This window comes from Mobula hypostoma, chromosome 5 (assembly GCF_963921235.1).
Source record: "Mobula hypostoma chromosome 5, sMobHyp1.1, whole genome shotgun sequence".
Classification (NCBI taxonomy): Eukaryota; Metazoa; Chordata; class Chondrichthyes; order Myliobatiformes; family Myliobatidae; genus Mobula; species Mobula hypostoma.
This window is the reverse complement of record NC_086101.1, coordinates 165,559,866-165,578,947: the sequence shown is the minus strand read 5'-3', so window position 1 is coordinate 165,578,947 and position 19,082 is coordinate 165,559,866. Positions and strand designations below refer to the sequence as shown.

At 38.7% G+C, this 19,082-nt stretch overlaps 1 protein-coding gene across 6 annotated transcripts in view; it reads left to right on the top strand.

Moving 5' to 3' along the window:
* The window catches only part of LOC134347141 (homer protein homolog 1-like), a 102,921-nt gene that overhangs the window by 50,652 nt on the left and 33,187 nt on the right, over positions 1-19,082 (top strand). For 3 of the 6 annotated variants that reach the window (XM_063049328.1, XM_063049327.1, XM_063049323.1), the window contains exon 9: positions 15,327-19,068. The exons of 1 other annotated variant lie outside the window; for it this stretch is intronic. In XM_063049328.1, the coding sequence (XP_062905398.1) occupies positions 15,327-15,515 (189 nt within the window). In that variant the 3' untranslated portion in view covers positions 15,516-19,068. Of the gene's footprint in view, positions 1-15,326; positions 19,069-19,082 lie in introns of those variants that run through there. 2 more of the 6 variants (XM_063049324.1, XM_063049325.1) reach the window with 2 other exon arrangements.

Here is a 19,082-nt window from a genome sequence, read left to right as displayed (position 1 = left end):
GCCAAAACATCCTGCAACTGAATGCTGAGAAACTGCTGTAATTCCCTTGCCTCCAGCAGCAACTCCATTAAATTCACCACCCAAAGGGGCATGAACAGTATGTATGAACATTGTTTTTCTGGGCTGAGTTTCAGTTTCTATATCCTAACCATCACAATGACTACATACTTAATATTTGGGTTAGCCACCTTTTCTTAACTCTGCTATTCTGCCAGTGCAGACATTTATCTCCAAATTTGAGGAAGGACGTTCTTGCTATTGAGGGAGTGCAGCGGAGGTTCACAAGGTTAATTCCCGGGATGGCGGGGCTGTCATATGTTGAAAGATTGGAGCGACTGGGATTTAGAAGGATGAGAGGGGATCTGATTGAAACATATAAGATTATTAAGAGATTGGACACGCTAGAGGCAGGAAACATGTTTCCGATGTTGAGGGAGTGCAGGACCAGAGGCCACAATTTGAGAGTAAGGGGTAGGCCATTTAGAACGGAGCTGAGGAAAAACTTTTTCATCCAGAGAGTTGTGGATCTGTGGAGTGCTCTGCCTCAGAAGGCAGTGGAGGCCAATTCTCTGGATGCTTTCAAGAAAGAGTTAGAGCTCTTAATGATAGCGGAGTCAAGGGATATAAGGAGAAGGCAGGAACAGGGTACAGATTGTGGATGATCAGCCATGATCAATGGGGGTGCTGGCTCAAAGGGCCGAATGGCCTACTCCTGCTTCTATTGTATATATCACAGTTTCTTTAAACATGCAACATAAATGAACATATTGGGAACCAACATCTCCAGCTTTACACAAACTTCCAATTCCATCTATTTCTCAATAGATCCTGTATTTCTTGTATTAAGGGACCTATTGAAGGTAAGAAGGATGTAATAACACAGCTGCACAAAGTCCAGTAGGATTGATTAGAATAAGCATACATTATGAAAGGGAAATCGTGTTTGATTATTGGAGTCTATTGGGAATGTTACCAACAAATGGATGAGAGAAAACTAGTGGATTCTGATAGTTCCCCACAGGAGATTGGTGCTTGCCTTTGCAAATTGGGGTTATGTATTGATATTGAATGAGAATTGCTTAGCAGTCAAAGCAAATTGTGGACCCCAGCTATTCAGTTTTTATCAACCACTTGGCCTAAAAATGTCATGTTTCCAAGTTTGCTGCTGATACAGAAGTAGATGGGAGTGAGAGTAGAGAAGAGCCTGTAAAATTGTTTTTAGGTTGGGTGGGGGATATGGACAAGCTACGTGAGTGGACAAGAGCATTAGAAATTGACTATACGAGTGATGAGGTCATGTAGTTCAGTCAGAAAAGTGGGTTATTTTAAAAAATGAGAGAATAGAAAATGTTGTTCAAATGGATATGGATGTCTTTGTATGCAAATAAAAACTCATGAGTGAAACAAGCAATTGAAAGGGTAAATTTTGGCTTTCATGGCCCGAGAATTTGAGCAAAGGTAGTAATGGTGTCTTTCTGCAATTATACAAAGCCTTAATGACACCACTCTGAAGGTCTGGGTACAGTCGGGGGAGTGCAGTGCAGATTCACTAAACAGGTTTCTTGTATGAGAGTAAGTGGATCAGGAGAGTCTAAATTTTAAAAATTAGAGGATGAGGCAAAGTAGGTGACCTTCCTCTAAACTTCCAATCATGAGACCTTTCTTTTATCCCTGTTCCCTTCCTATTTTTATTTTTTTGTCTATGGCTGTCTGTCTCATTTCTCTCCTTCATTCTGACCCAAGCATAGTCACTCAGAGCCAGCTATTCACCGTCTAGTTCATGACATTTAAGTTCCTTTGAACTTTGCACTATTCTCTTGTTGGAATTGACCTGCTGACATCACCTATTTAATCACTAATTGGTTGTATTCTTAGAACATAGAATAGTACAGCACAGTACAGGCCTTTTGGCCCACAATGTATTCTTTGTGCAAGCATTTAAAATGTGTTATATTCCTGTTCTTAGGGAAATCAAACTATTTCAGAAAGGAGGGAGAGAAAAAGTAGGAAACGGATTCAGTTATCCTGCTAACTTTGTTCAGCTAAATGCTGGAATCCATTATTCTAAACGTAATAGCAGAGGAAAGAGGTAAAATCAATGACTGGGCATTCAGAATTGTTATCGGAAGAGACAAGTACTGCTTGTCAGATCTAATAGTATTTGAGGATATAATTTTGAAAATTGACTTACAAATGTCATAGTATCTTGTATCAAATGGGTGATTAGGATAAATTACATAATGGGTTAAGGTGGGAGGGGGTTAAGATGTTATCCCCAAACAAAGGTAGATGAGTTTAAATGGATTGTTTTCAGAATAGCATGGTGTTCTGCAAGAGTTGATACCAAGCCCTTGGCTATTGTCAGTTTAAATTAATCACTTAAATGAAAAGACAAAAGTTGGTTATTTGGGAAGATTCTTTTCCCTTCATATGACTCGAGGTGACGTAGTCTGAATTACTGATTAGCCAATAGGTTAGAAATAGAGTATTAAGTGGAAAAATGAGGTAATGCACTTCAGTATGAAAGCTAAAAAACAATGTGTAGATGGATCTTTGTGGTGGTTCATGAAGCAATGAAAGTAAATATGCTAGTTTACTAAAAAACTAAAAGTATAGTGGCAGTGTTGGCCGAGCTTCTGCTTCATAGCTCCAGACTTCTTGTGCCTTGAGATTTGTGTGTAGATTTTGTATATTCCCCCGGTGGATTCTCTCTGGGTACTCTGGTTTCCCCTGATTTCCTCAAGGTGTGCTGGTTACTCAGCTAATGTAAATTGCCTTCAACATGTGGATGAGTGGCGGAATTCAGGGAGGGGAGAAGTGGTGGGAATGTGAGGATGACAATAATAGGACAAGTGTAGGATTAATATAATGAGGTGATGGTCAGTGACATCACTGTGACATGGCCAGTTTTGTGCTGTGTGTCTCTTAATCAGGCAAATGGTATGCTGGCCTTTCAGTAAGAAAATTTTGATAAGCTTGAGCAAGGCTTTGTTTGTACATTAAAAGGCTTGTACTTAGTGAAGAAAAGATTCAATAGGATTGAGATGAGTGGATTGCCCTTTAAGAGCAAGTGAATAAGATGGAATTGCTTTGTGCACTACTAGTGTTGAGTGGAATGAGGGGATTTAGGTGATGCTGAGATGAATCAACAATATGGCTGTTTTTAGTGTGCAATATTTTAGACCTAGAGAACATATTTCTAGGCTGCAGAAAGCAATTCAGGTGAGAAGAAATTCATTTACATTGATTTTTAAATGTTTTATTTTCTTTCACCATATAGTTGAAAATAGTCAAAAAAATAGTCATTGAAACTATTTAGACCTGGGATCAGCAGACTTCAGGCCACAGGGTTTCTGAAAGGTATCTGTCTCGAAAGCAGTGGAACTGAGGCACAAGATTGATTTATTTAGTGATACAGCATTCCACAGGGAGGACTCTTTGTAGAATGGTGCCAGAAATGAACCCTGAAATCCAGAACACTGAGCTGTAATAGCGCCGCGCTAAGCTCTTTGCGACTGTGGCACCTCTTAGTTTGGCTTATTTTTGCTTGTTCTTAATAGGGCAAATTAGCAAAGACTTAAGCTCTAGATTGTGATCTGCACTGCTAGTGGGATGTGGTTTTGATGCATCTAATATAGTTTACCCTGTTTTAGAAGACTTTTGAATACGGGTGAAATTGGTAAATTTAATTTGAAAGAATTATGGAAGTGAATTTCTTAAATCATCATGTTTTAACTCTTCTCAGGCTTCCAGCCGGGTATAACTATCAATTTAAGACTTCTCGATGACAAACCCTGCCATCTTCTTCAGGGATGATGCCTGGGTATATCTAGTCTGGTGGTATTTATACTCCCATAGTCTGTCTCTCCTGATTGGTTAGTCCTCATCCAATCAGGGTTCTGCTCTCACATTGTTTACAGTTGAATTCCAGTTCTTAGAGCAAGACCTTCATCTTTGTTAAAATTACTTACCTCTGGTTTTATTTCAATGGCTTCCTTTAACAGGCATTCAAAAAGCCATTGGTGCAGCACAGTAGATTTGTACCATCGAAGTCTTTCTACTTCGATTAACCATGCAAAAACTATTTCAGACCAGGAGAGTCTCCCCAAGGAAATAAGACAATTATGCACAATATACCTACAGAATGGCTACAAAGCGAAGGAAATTAATGTGGCCTTTAAAATGGTTGACAGAAAAACTTGGAAACTTAACGAGGAGGAACCTATTGCTACCACCTGTCTCCCCTACATTGCCACAGTTTCTGGAAGGATTGCCAGGATCCTGAAGAAATACTGGATTAATACTGTCCACAATCCTGTACAGAAGCTCAAATCACAGTTCATGCGGGTCAGAGATGACTTGGGACTCTGGTCTGGTGGTGTTTACAGAAATCCCTGTGAATACGAAGCGGTGTATGTCGGCCAGATGGGGTGCCCAGTAGAAACCCACATCAATGAGCACAGGTGTATTCCTTTAGGTTATCCGGAGAAATTGGCAGCAGCAGAACTCTGCATTCATAATAGCCATAGGATTGACTTTGGCAGACAATTACTGTGCCGTGCCAATAGCTTTTGGGAACATTTGGTAAAGGCAGCCATTGAAACGAAAACTAGAGGAAAAGAATTTTAACGAAGACAAAGGTCTCACTCTAAGTAAGAACTGGAATTCAATTGTAAACAAGGTGAGAGAACAGAAACCTGATTGGATGAGGACTACCCAATCAGGAGAGACGGACCATGGGGGTATAAATACTACTGGACTAGACATACCCAGGCATCATCCCTGAAGATGGCAGAGTTTGTCATCAAAAAGTTGGTTATAAACGATACCTTTACTGGGCTGGAAGCCTGAGGAGAGTTTATTCATCATATATGCCGGGACAGCACAAGATCCTTTTTCATGTTTCAGTTTGATTTGAAATTGAATGTAAGAAGGGGTTTTCACATCAAAGGTTAACTTTCATTTACAAATGTAGCTACTCTATTCTAGACCAGTGGAAAATCAGTTAAGCAGTGCCTGTTATTAAGGAGTTGTGTATAGGATTCTCCTTGGTCTCTCCCTGGCAACCTATTCACGTGGATGCTTATGAAGTAGTGATGCTGGATATGGATAATTTGTTAACTGACCATGTATTTTACATGGTTAAATAAAAAGTAATAATGCTTTAATAAAGTGAGTAAATGAAACTGAAAAGTTTTGATCTTGTTTTTCTCAGTGAACGTAGACATTTCATCTTATCAACCAGCCAGTGTGCATTTTAAAGACCAAAATAAATTGTACATTTATCCCTACTTCAAGAAGTTAACTCTGTTAGAGGAGGGTCGGAGCAAAGTAATTGAAGGATATTACTATTCAAAAATGATCACTACATAATTATTTGGAATTTAATACAGGTTTTAATCCAGAATTTGTTTAAGAACTTAATTTTATGTGCACATTACACATTTTTTAAAAAAGTATAGGCAGTTTCTGATTGAAAAAGATCAAGTTTTTCTAAAAGTTGGGATGTTTGAAGAAATTTTTCATACTGTTGATAAAATGCTAAGAACAGAGAAGCTCAGCCATCCATATCACTATCATTATTAGCAATCACTCCATTTGAAGCTGGTTACTACCCTAGACTTAGGTTTTCTCCAAATCTGGACTTTGTAATTATAGAACTACATGCAAGGTAATGCCTCCAAATGAGAGGTTCTCTCCCTTCATTGCCTACCAGTATCTGCATCTGTTGGTTAGGGGGATAGAGAGCTTACCAAAGCGAGCCACTGCCTGATGGAGAGTGGTGACTTTGGCTTGTGATGTACACATCAGCACTTTTAAGAAATACTTACAACATGCTCCTTGTATTTATTAAGATTGATCTGGGAGTATAGGGCCTGTCAAGGAGACTGGTATCTGACATCTATATGGAATGTTTGGTCTGACAATGTTAATTCAGGGGGTTATTATCTCAACACTGCTAGCGATGACTTCTGGAAGGATGTGAAAGATAGAAGGAACACAAATTAACCTGACAAGGCAGGTTAAAGTCAGATAAAAGGAGAAAGTGTACAGTAAAATGTAGTTTGTCCAAATTGTGGCATTTTGATAATTGAATTGCTCTATTGGCAGAATGTTTTCAACTATATAATTGGTTATTTGAATTTAGTTGTTAAAGATAGGACAATGAGAAGATGACACTTTGTTAGTGTTTGGGATCTGAAAGCGGTATATGAAGTTTGAACTTTGACCACAGAAGGGAGGTCCAAATTTTAGGTGGGGGAATGTGTGGAAGGATTTTGTACTAGAAACAAACTGTGGTTATTTGGGATTGCAGGTAATCTGCAGGTTTTCATTATTAATTTCAGTAGATTCAAAATGGTGGGTTCAGTAATAGCAAAGCAAACTGTGGTGTCAATTTATAAATTGATGGCATAGACTACATCTGGCCAAAAGTTTCAAACTAATCCACAGTTCAATTGTTTGGGTTAATGAAATGAAAGGGGACATGGGCTAATCTGAAGAAATGACAAACTACTTCCCCTACATGGAGAAATAAAAAGTGCCACTAAATTCAGAGATCTTGAGTATGAAGATGAAAAGTCAAAGCCTGTGCATTAGTGTATTGAGAACTGGGATAAATCGAGAATTACTACTAGTTTTAGGAGGAAAAAAAATCTAAAGCTGAAAATTGTCATAAGTAGCTAAATTTATTGATGGCAGGGTTAAAGTTTCCAGTCAAGGGTAAGGAATTTGAAGCCAAGATTTTCACAGTTTAAAAAGTGGAATGGAATTCTCAAGTTTGAAGGCACTTGATAGTTTGAAATTTTGAGAAATTGGAGGAACACATAACTGATCAAGATATGAATTTGGCCGTTACATGTTTTTACAGTAGAAATTTGGGTGTGTGCCAGAAACCTGAAATACAGAAAGCTGCCAAGTGACTGGACTGCTTTTACTGCATGTAAAGGCAGAACTGAATGGAAGTGGAACGGAATACCTTGATACATAGGAAAAGCAGAGCATGCAGCAGCAACTAAGTTTGCTAGAGTTCTTTGAGTGTGTGGCCAATAGTGGATAAAGGGGACCCAGCAGATGTTGGATTTCCAGTAGATGCCACATGCATAAGAAAAGAGTACGTGTGGTTGGGATTACTAAATCATAATGGATAGGCTGGTGAGCAGAACAAGAGTTGGGGTAAATGGGTCATTTATGGATGGGCAATCTGTAACTAATGGAGTATCACAAAGATCAGTGTTGTGGCTTTAATATGTAATCTATAGTAGGGGTGAAGAAAGAGGCTGTACTGTGGCCGAATTTGCTGCTGATATCAAGCTAGGTGTTTTAGCAAGTTGAGAAGTGGATGCAGAGCCTGGAAAGGAGTAGTGGTAGGTCAAGTAAGTGGGTAAGGTGCTGGCAGATGGGGAATACTGTAGGAGAAAATGTGAGGTCATCCTTCTTGGCAAGAAGAGTGAGAATGCAAATTATAAATAAAGGATGACAATGTTGCTGTATATGAAACCAAGCTGGCATATTTATAGCAAATAATTAAGAACAGTGATAGAAATGGTGTTTATTTTAAGGGAGATGACATTATCAGAGTTTGAAGCAGCTTTATAAGACAGTGGTAAGATCATGTCTGGAATAATGTACATGAATTTAGTTTCCAAAGTAAGCAGAAGTATGCTAGTACTAGAAACTAGATTCTTAACTTGAAGGGGTAGATGTATGAAGAGAAGGTGAGCCTTTATTGGGGGATGAAGATTAGTGTTGCTCTTTGTTGAAGTACATATGATTCTCATGGTGCATGCTGAGAGAATGCATCCTTGAGCAGAGTTAACTGGGACTAAAAGCAGTGCCTTAGGTAAGGGGTTGTCCCTTCCCTTTGGGATGCTGAACGGTGGAAGTAAATAATGCGACATAACATGATTAAATGTGCAGGTTTTGGGATGGGAAGTACAGGCAAGTTCTTCAATGGACGATGGGGAGGGAAAAAGTGCAAGAAATTGGGAAAACAATCAAGGGCCCTACCAAATATTGATTGTGATGAAAGGTTGAAGCACTAGTCGTATTGCCAAAATGGGTGTGATGAGAAAAATTGGGGGATTGGAGGAACTATTCTGGAAACTGGCTGGGGTAGCTGAGCGTACAAGTTGGCTTGTAGTGATATTGATTGACATCTAATGAACATAGAGAGGTAGAGGAATGGAGATTACAAAAAAAAGGGCAGAGGGTGTTGGATAATCAACAAATTAACATTGTGCATGGTGCCAAAATTGCAGTGTATTATTTTAACACTTAGCTTTGGCTCAGTGGCTCATCCTTGAATTACAAGGTTGCAAGTGTAAGTCCCACTCGGGAAGCTTGAGCTCAAAGCTCCAAGCTGATACAGCAGTGGAAGGGACCCTGGCTCTGTTGGAAGTATATCTTTTCAAAAGTAAAGCGTCACAGGTCATTATTCTTGAAGCACAGGAGAATTATTCCAGTGCCCTGGGCCTCTATTGATCAACATCATGAAGAACAGATTAGCCAGACATTTAGATTTTGAATGTCATTCTTGTGCATATTTATTGTACTTGAGTACCCACACTTAAATACTTCATTGTCTGTAAAGTACTTCAAGAGCTCCAGTGGTTGCAAAAGATGCCACATAAATGCAAAAATTCTGTAGTTTAATAAGGTGTGATTGGATTTAAATGAGAAGCTGAGAGAAAATTATATCCCTGTTGTGCCAGTGTACAATTACGTTTTGTTAGTATCTGGCCAGTGGGTTGCAGTTCTTTAGTGCCTTCCATTGCAAACTCTCTTCCAAGATTGTGGCTAATTTATTTAGTAATTTTATTTTCTAAAGGCAGAAACAATCAGAGTAAGAGGTAGGATCCCAAGATCTATTGAGAGTAATGTGTAGTTTTCAGTGCTAACACAGTGATTTGACAGGATGCCTGGAGCTGCTGGTAAAGTGGTGCTTCAGCTAGCTGTGCTGTGCTAGCCCAGGCTAGGAGGAGCTCAGCAGCTCAGGCTGCACCTATGGAGGGAAATGGTGAGCGATTTGCACTGGGACAAGGTCAACTATCTGTTTCCCCCTATAGATGCTGCCTGACCTACTGAGTTCCTCCAGCGTGTTGTGTGTTGCTTAAGATTCTAGCATCGTTTGGATCTATTGTTTATGATGAAGTGAGGAGTTGCCTGCAGGGTTTTTTTTGGCAGGGGGAGAGAAAAATTCATTGATTCTTTTGTATTTGTTTGTATTTACTGTGAATGCCCACAGGAAAACTAATTTCAGTAGTACATATATGGTGATGTTTACGAACTTGGATAATTTATTTTGAACTTTGATTTCATGTCTCAAGCTTTTACCCTTTTACCATCTGCTGCAGAAATCGTCACTGTTCACCCTTGTAGTCAGTAGTTGGGATTATTTTAAGATTTATTTGGAAGGATGAACAATCATTTCTGCCCCACTAACATCAATCAACTTGAGGACATATATCCTTATCAATGGATTTTCCGCAGCATTCAGATCATCGTTAACTTCACACGTGCTGCATTAGAGTGCCAATCATAAATAGAAGTGGGTATATCATTCTATCATTGTACAAGTAATAGTTTACAGATTTGTGCATGGTAATCACAAAGATATGTTGATGATTTAGCAAGGTAGACTACTACTACCAATACTACTCAATTTATCTTGCACAGAACCCCCGTGCTTAAATCTTCCCAATACATCCTCCAATTTTTCAATCTTCCATTAAAGAAGTAAAAATGATTCATATAAAAGTTTTATAGTGGCTGTGGACCCAACTGTCAAATAGTTTAAAAGAGTTAAACCAAACACTGCCTTAAACTCTTTTCTCACCCAAATGCACAATCTGCAGTTTTTCTTTGAGTGTTTTCTGTTCCTACATGGTGCAACGGTGCAACAGTGCAAAAACTGCTACGTAAGTAAATGACTTCGAAGTGCTTGTGGTGCTGAACCATTACAAGCTACAGTACTTTGGCGGCTGCTAGGACAGTGACCTTGCGTGGCGCCTGTTGGTGGAGCGGGCAGACTGGGTGTGTGAGGGGGCAATGTGTGTTGCTGAAAGTGCATCAATCCTCGGCTCACCATGTCCATTCATCTACAGCAGGGCTTCCCAATCTGGGGACAGTGGACCCCTTGGTTTAGTGGAAGAGATCTATGAAATAAATCTGGGAACCTCCGACCTACAGGAAGATAAACTCTCAGCCCCTCAGTCTACTCCACCATTGCTCCTGCGCCATATTGTCTGCCTGCACTGAACTTCCTCTTTAAATATATTCTGCATTTTGTAATTGCTTTCCCCTTTGTATTATATTGAAGTACTTGAATTTTGAAATTCTGTACAAATGGCATTTAAAGTGAAGTTTTTTCACTATCTAAATACATATGACAATAATAAACCAATTACTATTGTATTCTGCCTTTAATTCATTTGATTGAAATGCAGTTATCATTTACATAAGATTCTATAGATACTGGAAATTTAGAGCAATACACAAAATGTTGGAATAACTCAGCATGTCAGGCAACATCTGTGGAAAAGAATAAATAGCCAATGTTCCAGGCATAGACTCTTTATGAAGAGATGAAAGGTTTCAGCCTGAAATGTCAACTGTTTATTCCTCCACATTATTATTTAGCATGTTTAGAGCAGTGGTGCGATGAAGTTCTAGGCATTAGTGGGTATCAAAAAGTACGGATGCCTGGGTCATGTACATTTCAAATGGTTAAATGATTGTGCACAGTGCCAGAGATAGCAAGATAGAATAAAGATGGTGATAGAATCTGGCATGCCCACTGGATTTGGCCGAAAATAATCAAAGACTGTGTTAGGAATGCTGGCCTGGGAAAGGAGACCTGCATTTGTTTTCTTACCCAGTCAATGAATTTAGAGAATTTTATATAGAGGGTATTATTAATGTTTCTCTATGATATACCTTGATTCTGCCTATGTGAGGGGGCTTGGGGGTAGAGATCACTGTTTCACAGTAGACCATAAGCTTTCTGTTCTATTCTTCAAACACTATTCCCCAATCAGCCAAAGGCTCTGCTGGGGCATGGTATACAGCAGTAGGTTTTGTCTTGGTTTACTTTCACAGAAAGTGATTCACATCCGCATATCTTGTTTGTAGAGGGAGGAGGTGAGATTGGCAGAAACCCTCAGTCTCTGGATGTTCTGCATATGGCAAATTCTCCTGCATGCACTGAAGGAACTGAAATATTTTGGTGCTCTACCTCCTCCATAAATTTCGTCATGTTCACGTCTACTGTGATGAAGTGTTCTGAGAGGTTGGTCCTGGCCAGAATTGACTCCTGCCTCAGTAAGGACCTGGACCCACTAAAATTTGCCTATTGCCACAATAGGTCTATTGCAGATGCAACCTCTCTGGCTCTCCACTTGGACTTGGATCACCTGGGCAATAGCAATGTCCACATCAGGCTGCTGTTTATCTATTACAGCTTAGCATTCAACGCCATCACATCCTCAGCACCAGTCAGCAAGCTCCAAAACCCGGGGCCTTCATAGCTCCCTCTGCAACTGGGTCCTTGACTTGTTCATCAAGTGACCATGGTCATTGTGGATTGGAAATAACTTCTCTTCCTCGCTGACAGTTAACGCTGGCATACCTCGAGGATGTGTACTTCGCCCACTGCTCTACCCTCTCTATTCACCCATGACTGTGTGGCAAGTCACAGCTGAAGCACTATCCATAAGTTTGCCAATGACATAACTATCACTGGCAAAATTTCCAAACATCAGTAAGACCAAGGAATTGATTGTGGACTTTAGGAAGGGAAGTCAAGGGAACACACACCAGATTTCATCAAGGGATCGGCAGTGCAGAGGGTGAGCAGTTTCAACTTCCTGGGTGTCAACATCCCTGAAAATCTATCTGGGGCCCAAAATATTGATGCAATTACAAAGAAGGCATAACGGGTGTTTTATTTCATTAGGAGTTTGAGAAGATTTGGTGTATTACCACGGTCACAAATTTCTACAGCTAATAGTCTAACTGGTTGCATCACTGTCTGATTTGGAGGGGCCACTGCAAAAGATCAGGAAAAGCTACAGAAAGTTGCAGACTCAGTCAACTCCATCATGGGCACTAGTCTCCCTACCTTTGAGGACATCTTCAAAAGGTGATGCCTCAAAAAGGTAGCATCCATCATTAAGGACCCCCATTGTCCAGGACAAGCCCTCTTATTGCTATCGTTAAGGAGGAGGTACAGTAGTCTGAAGACACACTCAACGTTTCAGGAACAGCTTCCCCTCTGCCATCAGATTTCTGAATGGGCAATGAACCCATGTACACTACCTCTCTATATATGCCACTGATATTACATCTGATTCTATTGTCTTTAAATTATCAGTCAAAGATTAAGATCTATTTCCCTGCTAGATCCTTTGATTCCTTTTGGAGTCCAACAACCAATCTTCAATTTTTACAATGTTTTGGAGCAACCTCTAAGTGAACAAGTTTCTCGCTTGAGTCCTTTCGGGCTATTACCTTTGTGACAATCGGCTGTCTCTGAACATCAGCACTTCCAGATTCTTACTGCTTTTCAATGACCATAGCAAACTGTACTGGTGTTGGTTTGTTATGTAGAGGAAGTTCAGCGTGCAGAAGGCCAGTGGATATATTAACATTTCCTATGATGGTTATTTTGATGCTTCCTCATCTTAATGATTCTAAAGGGATTCTATGACACTAGAGAAATAAGAATTACAAAACTAGGAAAGAATCAGACTGGATCCAAAGCAGAAGCTAATCGAAATATCTTAAGGAATAGCCTATTGTGCAGTTCCTGCATATAGCTTATTCCAAGGACAGGGTATTTTGTATCGAAAAAGCCAAAGATATTGCTGCTGATACTTGCAACACACATCAAAGTTGCTGGTAAACGCAGCAGGCCAGGCAGCATCTGTAGGAAGAGATGCAGTCGACGTTTCAGGCTGAGACCCTTCGTCAGGACAGTCCTGACGAAGGGTCTCGGCCTGAAACATCAACTGCACCTCTTCCTACAGATGCTGTCTTGACAAAGGGTCTCGGCCTGAAACGTCGACTGCACCTCTTCCTACAGATGCTGTCCTGACGAAGGGTCTCAGCCTGAAACGTCGACTGCACCTCTTCCTACAGATGCTGCCTGGCCTGCTGCGTTCACCAGCAACTTTGATGTGTGTTGCTTGAATTTCCAGCATCTGCAGAATTCCTGTTGTTTGCTGCTGATACCTAATGGCTTGCTGACACCTTGAGCAATGTTGGTCATTCTCAATCTGACTGAAATTGCAATACTCCCTGAAGTTGTTCTGTCAGGTGTCATTACCCAAGCCTGAGGTTTATCACCTGTAACTGCAGAAGTACCTGTAGTTCAGGTCTCTATCCTCTTTACAGTGCTTGGATTTAGCTTTCATTGGCGTTTGATTTCAACACAGTCTGCTGTGGACTGAGTAATGAAGCTTGATTTTTAGCTTACTGACAAGGTGAACAAATAATTCATTTTAAACAGACTTAAAGCCAATCTGAAATTCTCTGGCAATGTTCATTAAGAGCAGTGTGCAGAATTCAAGAAAAATTGGCAAAAATACTGTACACTACTAAGCCAGAAGAATTGTGTAAAACAACAGTGGTATTGAGAAGGTGTTCTGAAGAATTAAATCAATAAGAATAGAATGTTGCTGTTAATGAAACAGGCAGCAAGATGCAAAAAAAAAGTAGATCTTTATGATGCTTTGACCAGTTAAACATTAATACGGACGTCTGTGACGGCTAAACAGAATTAATAAGAATGACAGGAAAAAAGCTAAAGTAGCAATCAGAGGACATTTTACAATGTTCCACCCAAGAAGGAAATACTTGCTATTAACATGCAAGTTGCAACAAAATGCATGGAACAATCAAAGTAAATGTGACGTACAGGCAGAAATGGAAACAAAACAGAAAATATTTAGAATGTAAATTAAAAAGAAGTATGTGCATCTGTCATAATGTGCATCTTGAAGTTATCAAGCTTGTTTGGTTTGGCAGGGGAATTGCATTCAGTCTTAGGAAAATTGTTATGCATCAGATACTTGGCTGGACTAAATGGAAAAATACTTGAAAGGGAATGGCAAAAAAAAAAATTGGCTGGCATTTTCATTGGCTGCTGCCACCAAAATCTGTATTAGCTGTTGTAGCACTGGCAGCAGAACTCAAATGCTTTGGAATCTTTAAGTTTGGAGCGGATATGCAGTTTAATATATTTGTTTTACCTACTGTTGAAGTTTAATAGGTTTTTCCATTTGGAATAGTTCTCCTAAGAAAAAACACAATGTATTTATAATAGATCAAAAGTAGGCTTGTTGCAGGGATAGCACTTCATTTCCCATCTGTAATTACCCTTGAGCTGCATTTGCTTGGTTGGCTATTTTGGAGACCAGTAAAGCATTTTGGGTCTCTTTATTTGGGTGAGTGGGCTGTGTATTTTTAGTGAGGAAGAAAATGGGCTTTGGAGGAGCATAGATGTCAGAGACATATTAAACAAAAAGTAATAAATGCCTGTAATTGGATGAAGTGACAAGATCAGGGACTGAGTTAAGGGGAAGAAAATGAAATCTTGTAGGAGGTGTATTTGGGGGAGGGAGGGGAGTGACAGCACAGTCATTGCTGTCTCCTGGCCCCAGGTGCTGTCCCTGCCGAGTTCCCATACTCTCCTTGTAATTGTTTTGTGTGTGCTCCAGTTTCTTCCCAATTGCATTAATTGTTTTCTGGCTTGGGTGTGTGTTAGGAGAATCTGGGATAGTAGGCTCCAAGGGAATAAATATGGAAATAGGTGGGAATGGTCTGAGGGCCAGCTTATACTTGACGGGACGAATGGCTTCTTTCTATACGATGAGAAAGTTGAATGAGGAGTAAAATCATGAATGAGAAGGCTGAAGTTGATGGAGCAGAAAATGTCACCAGCTTTGTCCTGCTCCAAGCTGTGGAGTTATTGAGTACAGTCAAGAATTCTGCTACTAAATTCTAGATTAACATGAACCATAGGTTTATGTGATTAGTTGGGAAGTTGTAGGAGTCATAACACTTCCATCATCTTCGGCTAGTTATGCAAAGTGTGAGTGTGAAAGTGTACAATGGCAATGCCTTCTCTAATTAGGATATGTTAAAAAATAAATGCTTAAGTACATGTGCTTGAAGATGTGTGTTGCTTTGTATCTCGTATGGAAGTTACATACCTTGCAACAAACCTCAGTCATCTTTGTTTGCATATATTAATATTTTGTATTAACCTTTTGGCGTATAAACATTGGTTGAATGCTTTAAACTCTTATCCTTCCTTTCTGCAGGCAGTAGAAAGCCGCAATCGAGATCTAGTGGAGCAGCTGGCTGACTTTGAGCAACGTCTAGAGAAGAGTCAGAATGAGCAAGGGGTCTTCCGCAATAACTTAAAAACACTTCTAGAAATTCTAGACGGGAAAATATTCGAACTAACAGAATTACGAGATAATTTGGCAAAGTTGATAGAAGGTAGCTAAAACAAGAACCTCTACATCAGCATTGTCATCCAGATACAGTACATAGAAATGCCAGATTGAAATCTTCCTTTCTTTCCAGTGGAAGGTGTTGGAATACTGTAGGCTCCCTGTAGCAATCTATCATGGCATTAAATGTGCTTTGCACTCTTTATTTAGTGTTTTAAATCCATTACTTAAGGAGGAGCAAGTACACAAAGTCTAATTATAAATGAACATTTTCCCATATTATTTCTCTTTGATGATCTTGTCAAGAATTTTGTACATTTAATTTTTAAAGTTCCCAATATTTCAGGAGACTGCATCAAAATGTACTCTAGACGACTTGGAAGGGTTTATGATATTAAAAATTGAAGCCTTTTAAATGCAAACAAATGGAGGTTTTACTGAATCAAGGAGACAGTATCCCTTTCTCTATGCAGTTATGGAAAAACTGTCAGTGATAACATCCGTATGCTCTTTGGATCGTAACCAAGTTTAACTCATTTTTGCTGTCACATTACTATAACAGTGAAAAATGATGCACTGATAGATGCATTTATTTATAGGCTCCAAAGAAATTCTTTATAAGAATTTTTCAATTTATTAAGAACACTAATTAGTTCTTTATGAAGGCTTAGAAATGCTTGAATGTGGTATATACTTTGATTCTGAAATGCACTTGTGCAAAATTGATAAAAGGGATGATGTCTCTTTAAATTTAATAAACATGTAAGTTTGTTATATCTATTGTTATTTACAAAGCATATGCATTGTGATTTTTTCCAAAGTAGTGCTAATACATTAACTATACATTAATCCAGAAGTAAATTTATCAAACTATAACATATTGGGCAAACATCAATTTTTAAGATGCGTACTGTATAGCAATAATCAATTGCCACTACAAGTTTAAATAAGTATGGGTTTTACTCAGTATTGTTTTTTTTTATTGTACATTTAAGTAATTTATAGATGTATAAGCAAACCTAAATAATGGTTAATTGGTTATTTACCATGGCATAATAGACGATGCATTTTGGTTAAGATTTATGAAGCTTCTTCTACCTTGAAAAATAACATGTATTTTTTAAAATGAAACACTTGTTTCCGCATAGGTGCTGTAAAGGTCTGAATTTTCATTCATTGAAGACCCCAATAACTAGGTAACTTTAAAAAAAAAAGTGGAGGGGGTACAGGTTGTAAATGAGAAATCTATCTACTGTATAAGTTATAAAAGCTATAATGGTTTATGGTGTATCTTTATAGATCTAAAGTAATATGGTGGTTGGAATGCTACACATTTTTAAATGTTTATCAAACTGTCTGAGAACATGTACCTGTCTTTCTATCACAACCTGTAAAATACTGGAAATATTGACTAACATTGCAATAATTGGCAGACCAGTTGAGACAACATTGACATGGTTTATTTAAGAGGTGCCTCTGTTGCAGATCGACTGTAACAGAAAAAGGAACCGTGACAATGGCTACATAACAATTGGGTTGGGGAACCATGAAGCCCAGTTGGTGAATAGAAACAAAAATGTAACCTTCAAAATGTTGAACGCTGCTAGAATAGTAGTCTAGAATAGATCTTGATCGAGCCTGTTGATAAGATATATATGACTTAATTAACAAATGAATGTTTATTTAAGAAATGTTTAAAGGACTATTGTACAGACTTCCTAACACTGCAGTAAAACAATGTAAAATATTATTTCTGAGAATCAGTATTTTCTCAGTCCCAATTGTGGTTTGGCATAGTTCAGCAAAGCTGTAGGTTTGGAACAGAAAAGAACATTTCACACTTACTGGAGCCTGATAGTTGCTAGTTGAGCACGAACTTCACGTAAAAAGAAATAACTCCATAGCAGTCGAATCTCCTCCAGCAAAGGTAAGGATCTGGGGAGATGACCACCAAGAATTTTTGGTTATAAAGTGCCCTGCAGCAGATTCATGAAACATCTTACTTCTGGATCACCCATGCATTTTTTAAACAAAAGCAGTTGGGAACAATGCCAGTTTCTGGCCTACATACTGATATGAACATTGTGCCCAGGTTAACAAAAGTATTATTGCTTTATATACAACTGGTCACGTGTAAACTTACCCTCACGGTTGAGAAAACAGAACATTCACCTGCCCCTAATGAGTCTTGGATAATTGTGTCATCTTTCATTTACTCAGTGGGGTCAGATCTGTTTCTCATGTTTTTAAAGTTTGTTGTTACACTGGGCTCAGGAAATATAATAGAGACTTGACCCAATACTGCATGCTTGTGAAACAGGGGCTACTAAATGTTGCAAGAAATAGATTGTACTCAGTTTTGTGGCAAGTTGAATAAGATTTGTTAAAAGAAAATGAAACTGCAGCTTTATAGTTCATACTTTTGTCACTGCTTTAGAAATGAAATTAATACTTTCAGTTGACTTTTAAAATATAACACCACTAGGATTTTGTTTTTGAGAGTAACTTATATAATATTAATTCTGAAAAGTCACTAATTTGTTAATTCCAGGAGGAAGGAATCTCACTCAGTGCCAGCTGATATTGGTGACTTCGTAAAAACATTATCTATTTTTGCTGAATTGTTATTGTGCTTTTTTTTTGGGGTGTTCTGAGAGGAGTAATTTAAACACTGGTGTTAAAACCACAGACACCTGCAGTTTTATAGTTCTTCAGTAATCCATTTGTACTATTTTAAGCAACATTCTGCAGATACAGTATAAGCTTACATTTTGACGGGAGGTGAAATTAACATTATTTTATGACATGAGTTACTTTTGATTTTAAAATGTCTTGGGCTGGTAGCATCCTATTACTTAAGGCTACCAAATGTAACTACAGTTGCATGTTGAATGTTTGATCTAAATGGTGTTATGCTTTGACAGTTCTACATAATGATGGTTTTGAATGGGATATGAGGACAGAGATTAGAAGCACTTGATTGACTTCTACCTTAAGCTTCAAGTCCACTACACTGGTAGAGGACACATGGTTTCTGGTTGACAAGTGGGCACAAATCTACTACAGTATATAGTACAGAGCTGTCCTGTTCCAAGCATGTGGAGTATGGTGGGTCAATGCTCTAGGCTATTCTGTTATACCACTATTTAGGTGTAACTGTACTGTCTCTCAAAAATGTGGCCGGTCAACAGCTGTGCCAGAATTGACTAACCCAGTGTCCTTTTTACAGAAACTGTCAGTGATTCTTTTTTATATGTGAATGTCTTTCCAAATATGGAGTCATTGATTTATTGCAATACTGTAATATTCTTATGGTGTGTCTTAAGGTGGATTTTATTATTTTAGAATCCATGTAAGCCCTTGTGCCAAAAGAACCTGTTTGTACTGTATTAAAAACTGCAACATTGCAGACTTCTATTGCTGTTGGTTAATTTATATTAAGACAATAGTTACATTTCTGTCAGTTTAAAATGAAGTGTGAAGAATCTAACACACAGAGAGCACAACAAATACCTCAGTGTTTTACAACACCTCTGAAGGGACATATGGGTCAAGTAAATTGGTGAGGTTTTTCAATAAAAAGGTGATTTTAAGGGGTAACGAGTCGCATTTTGTAATTCC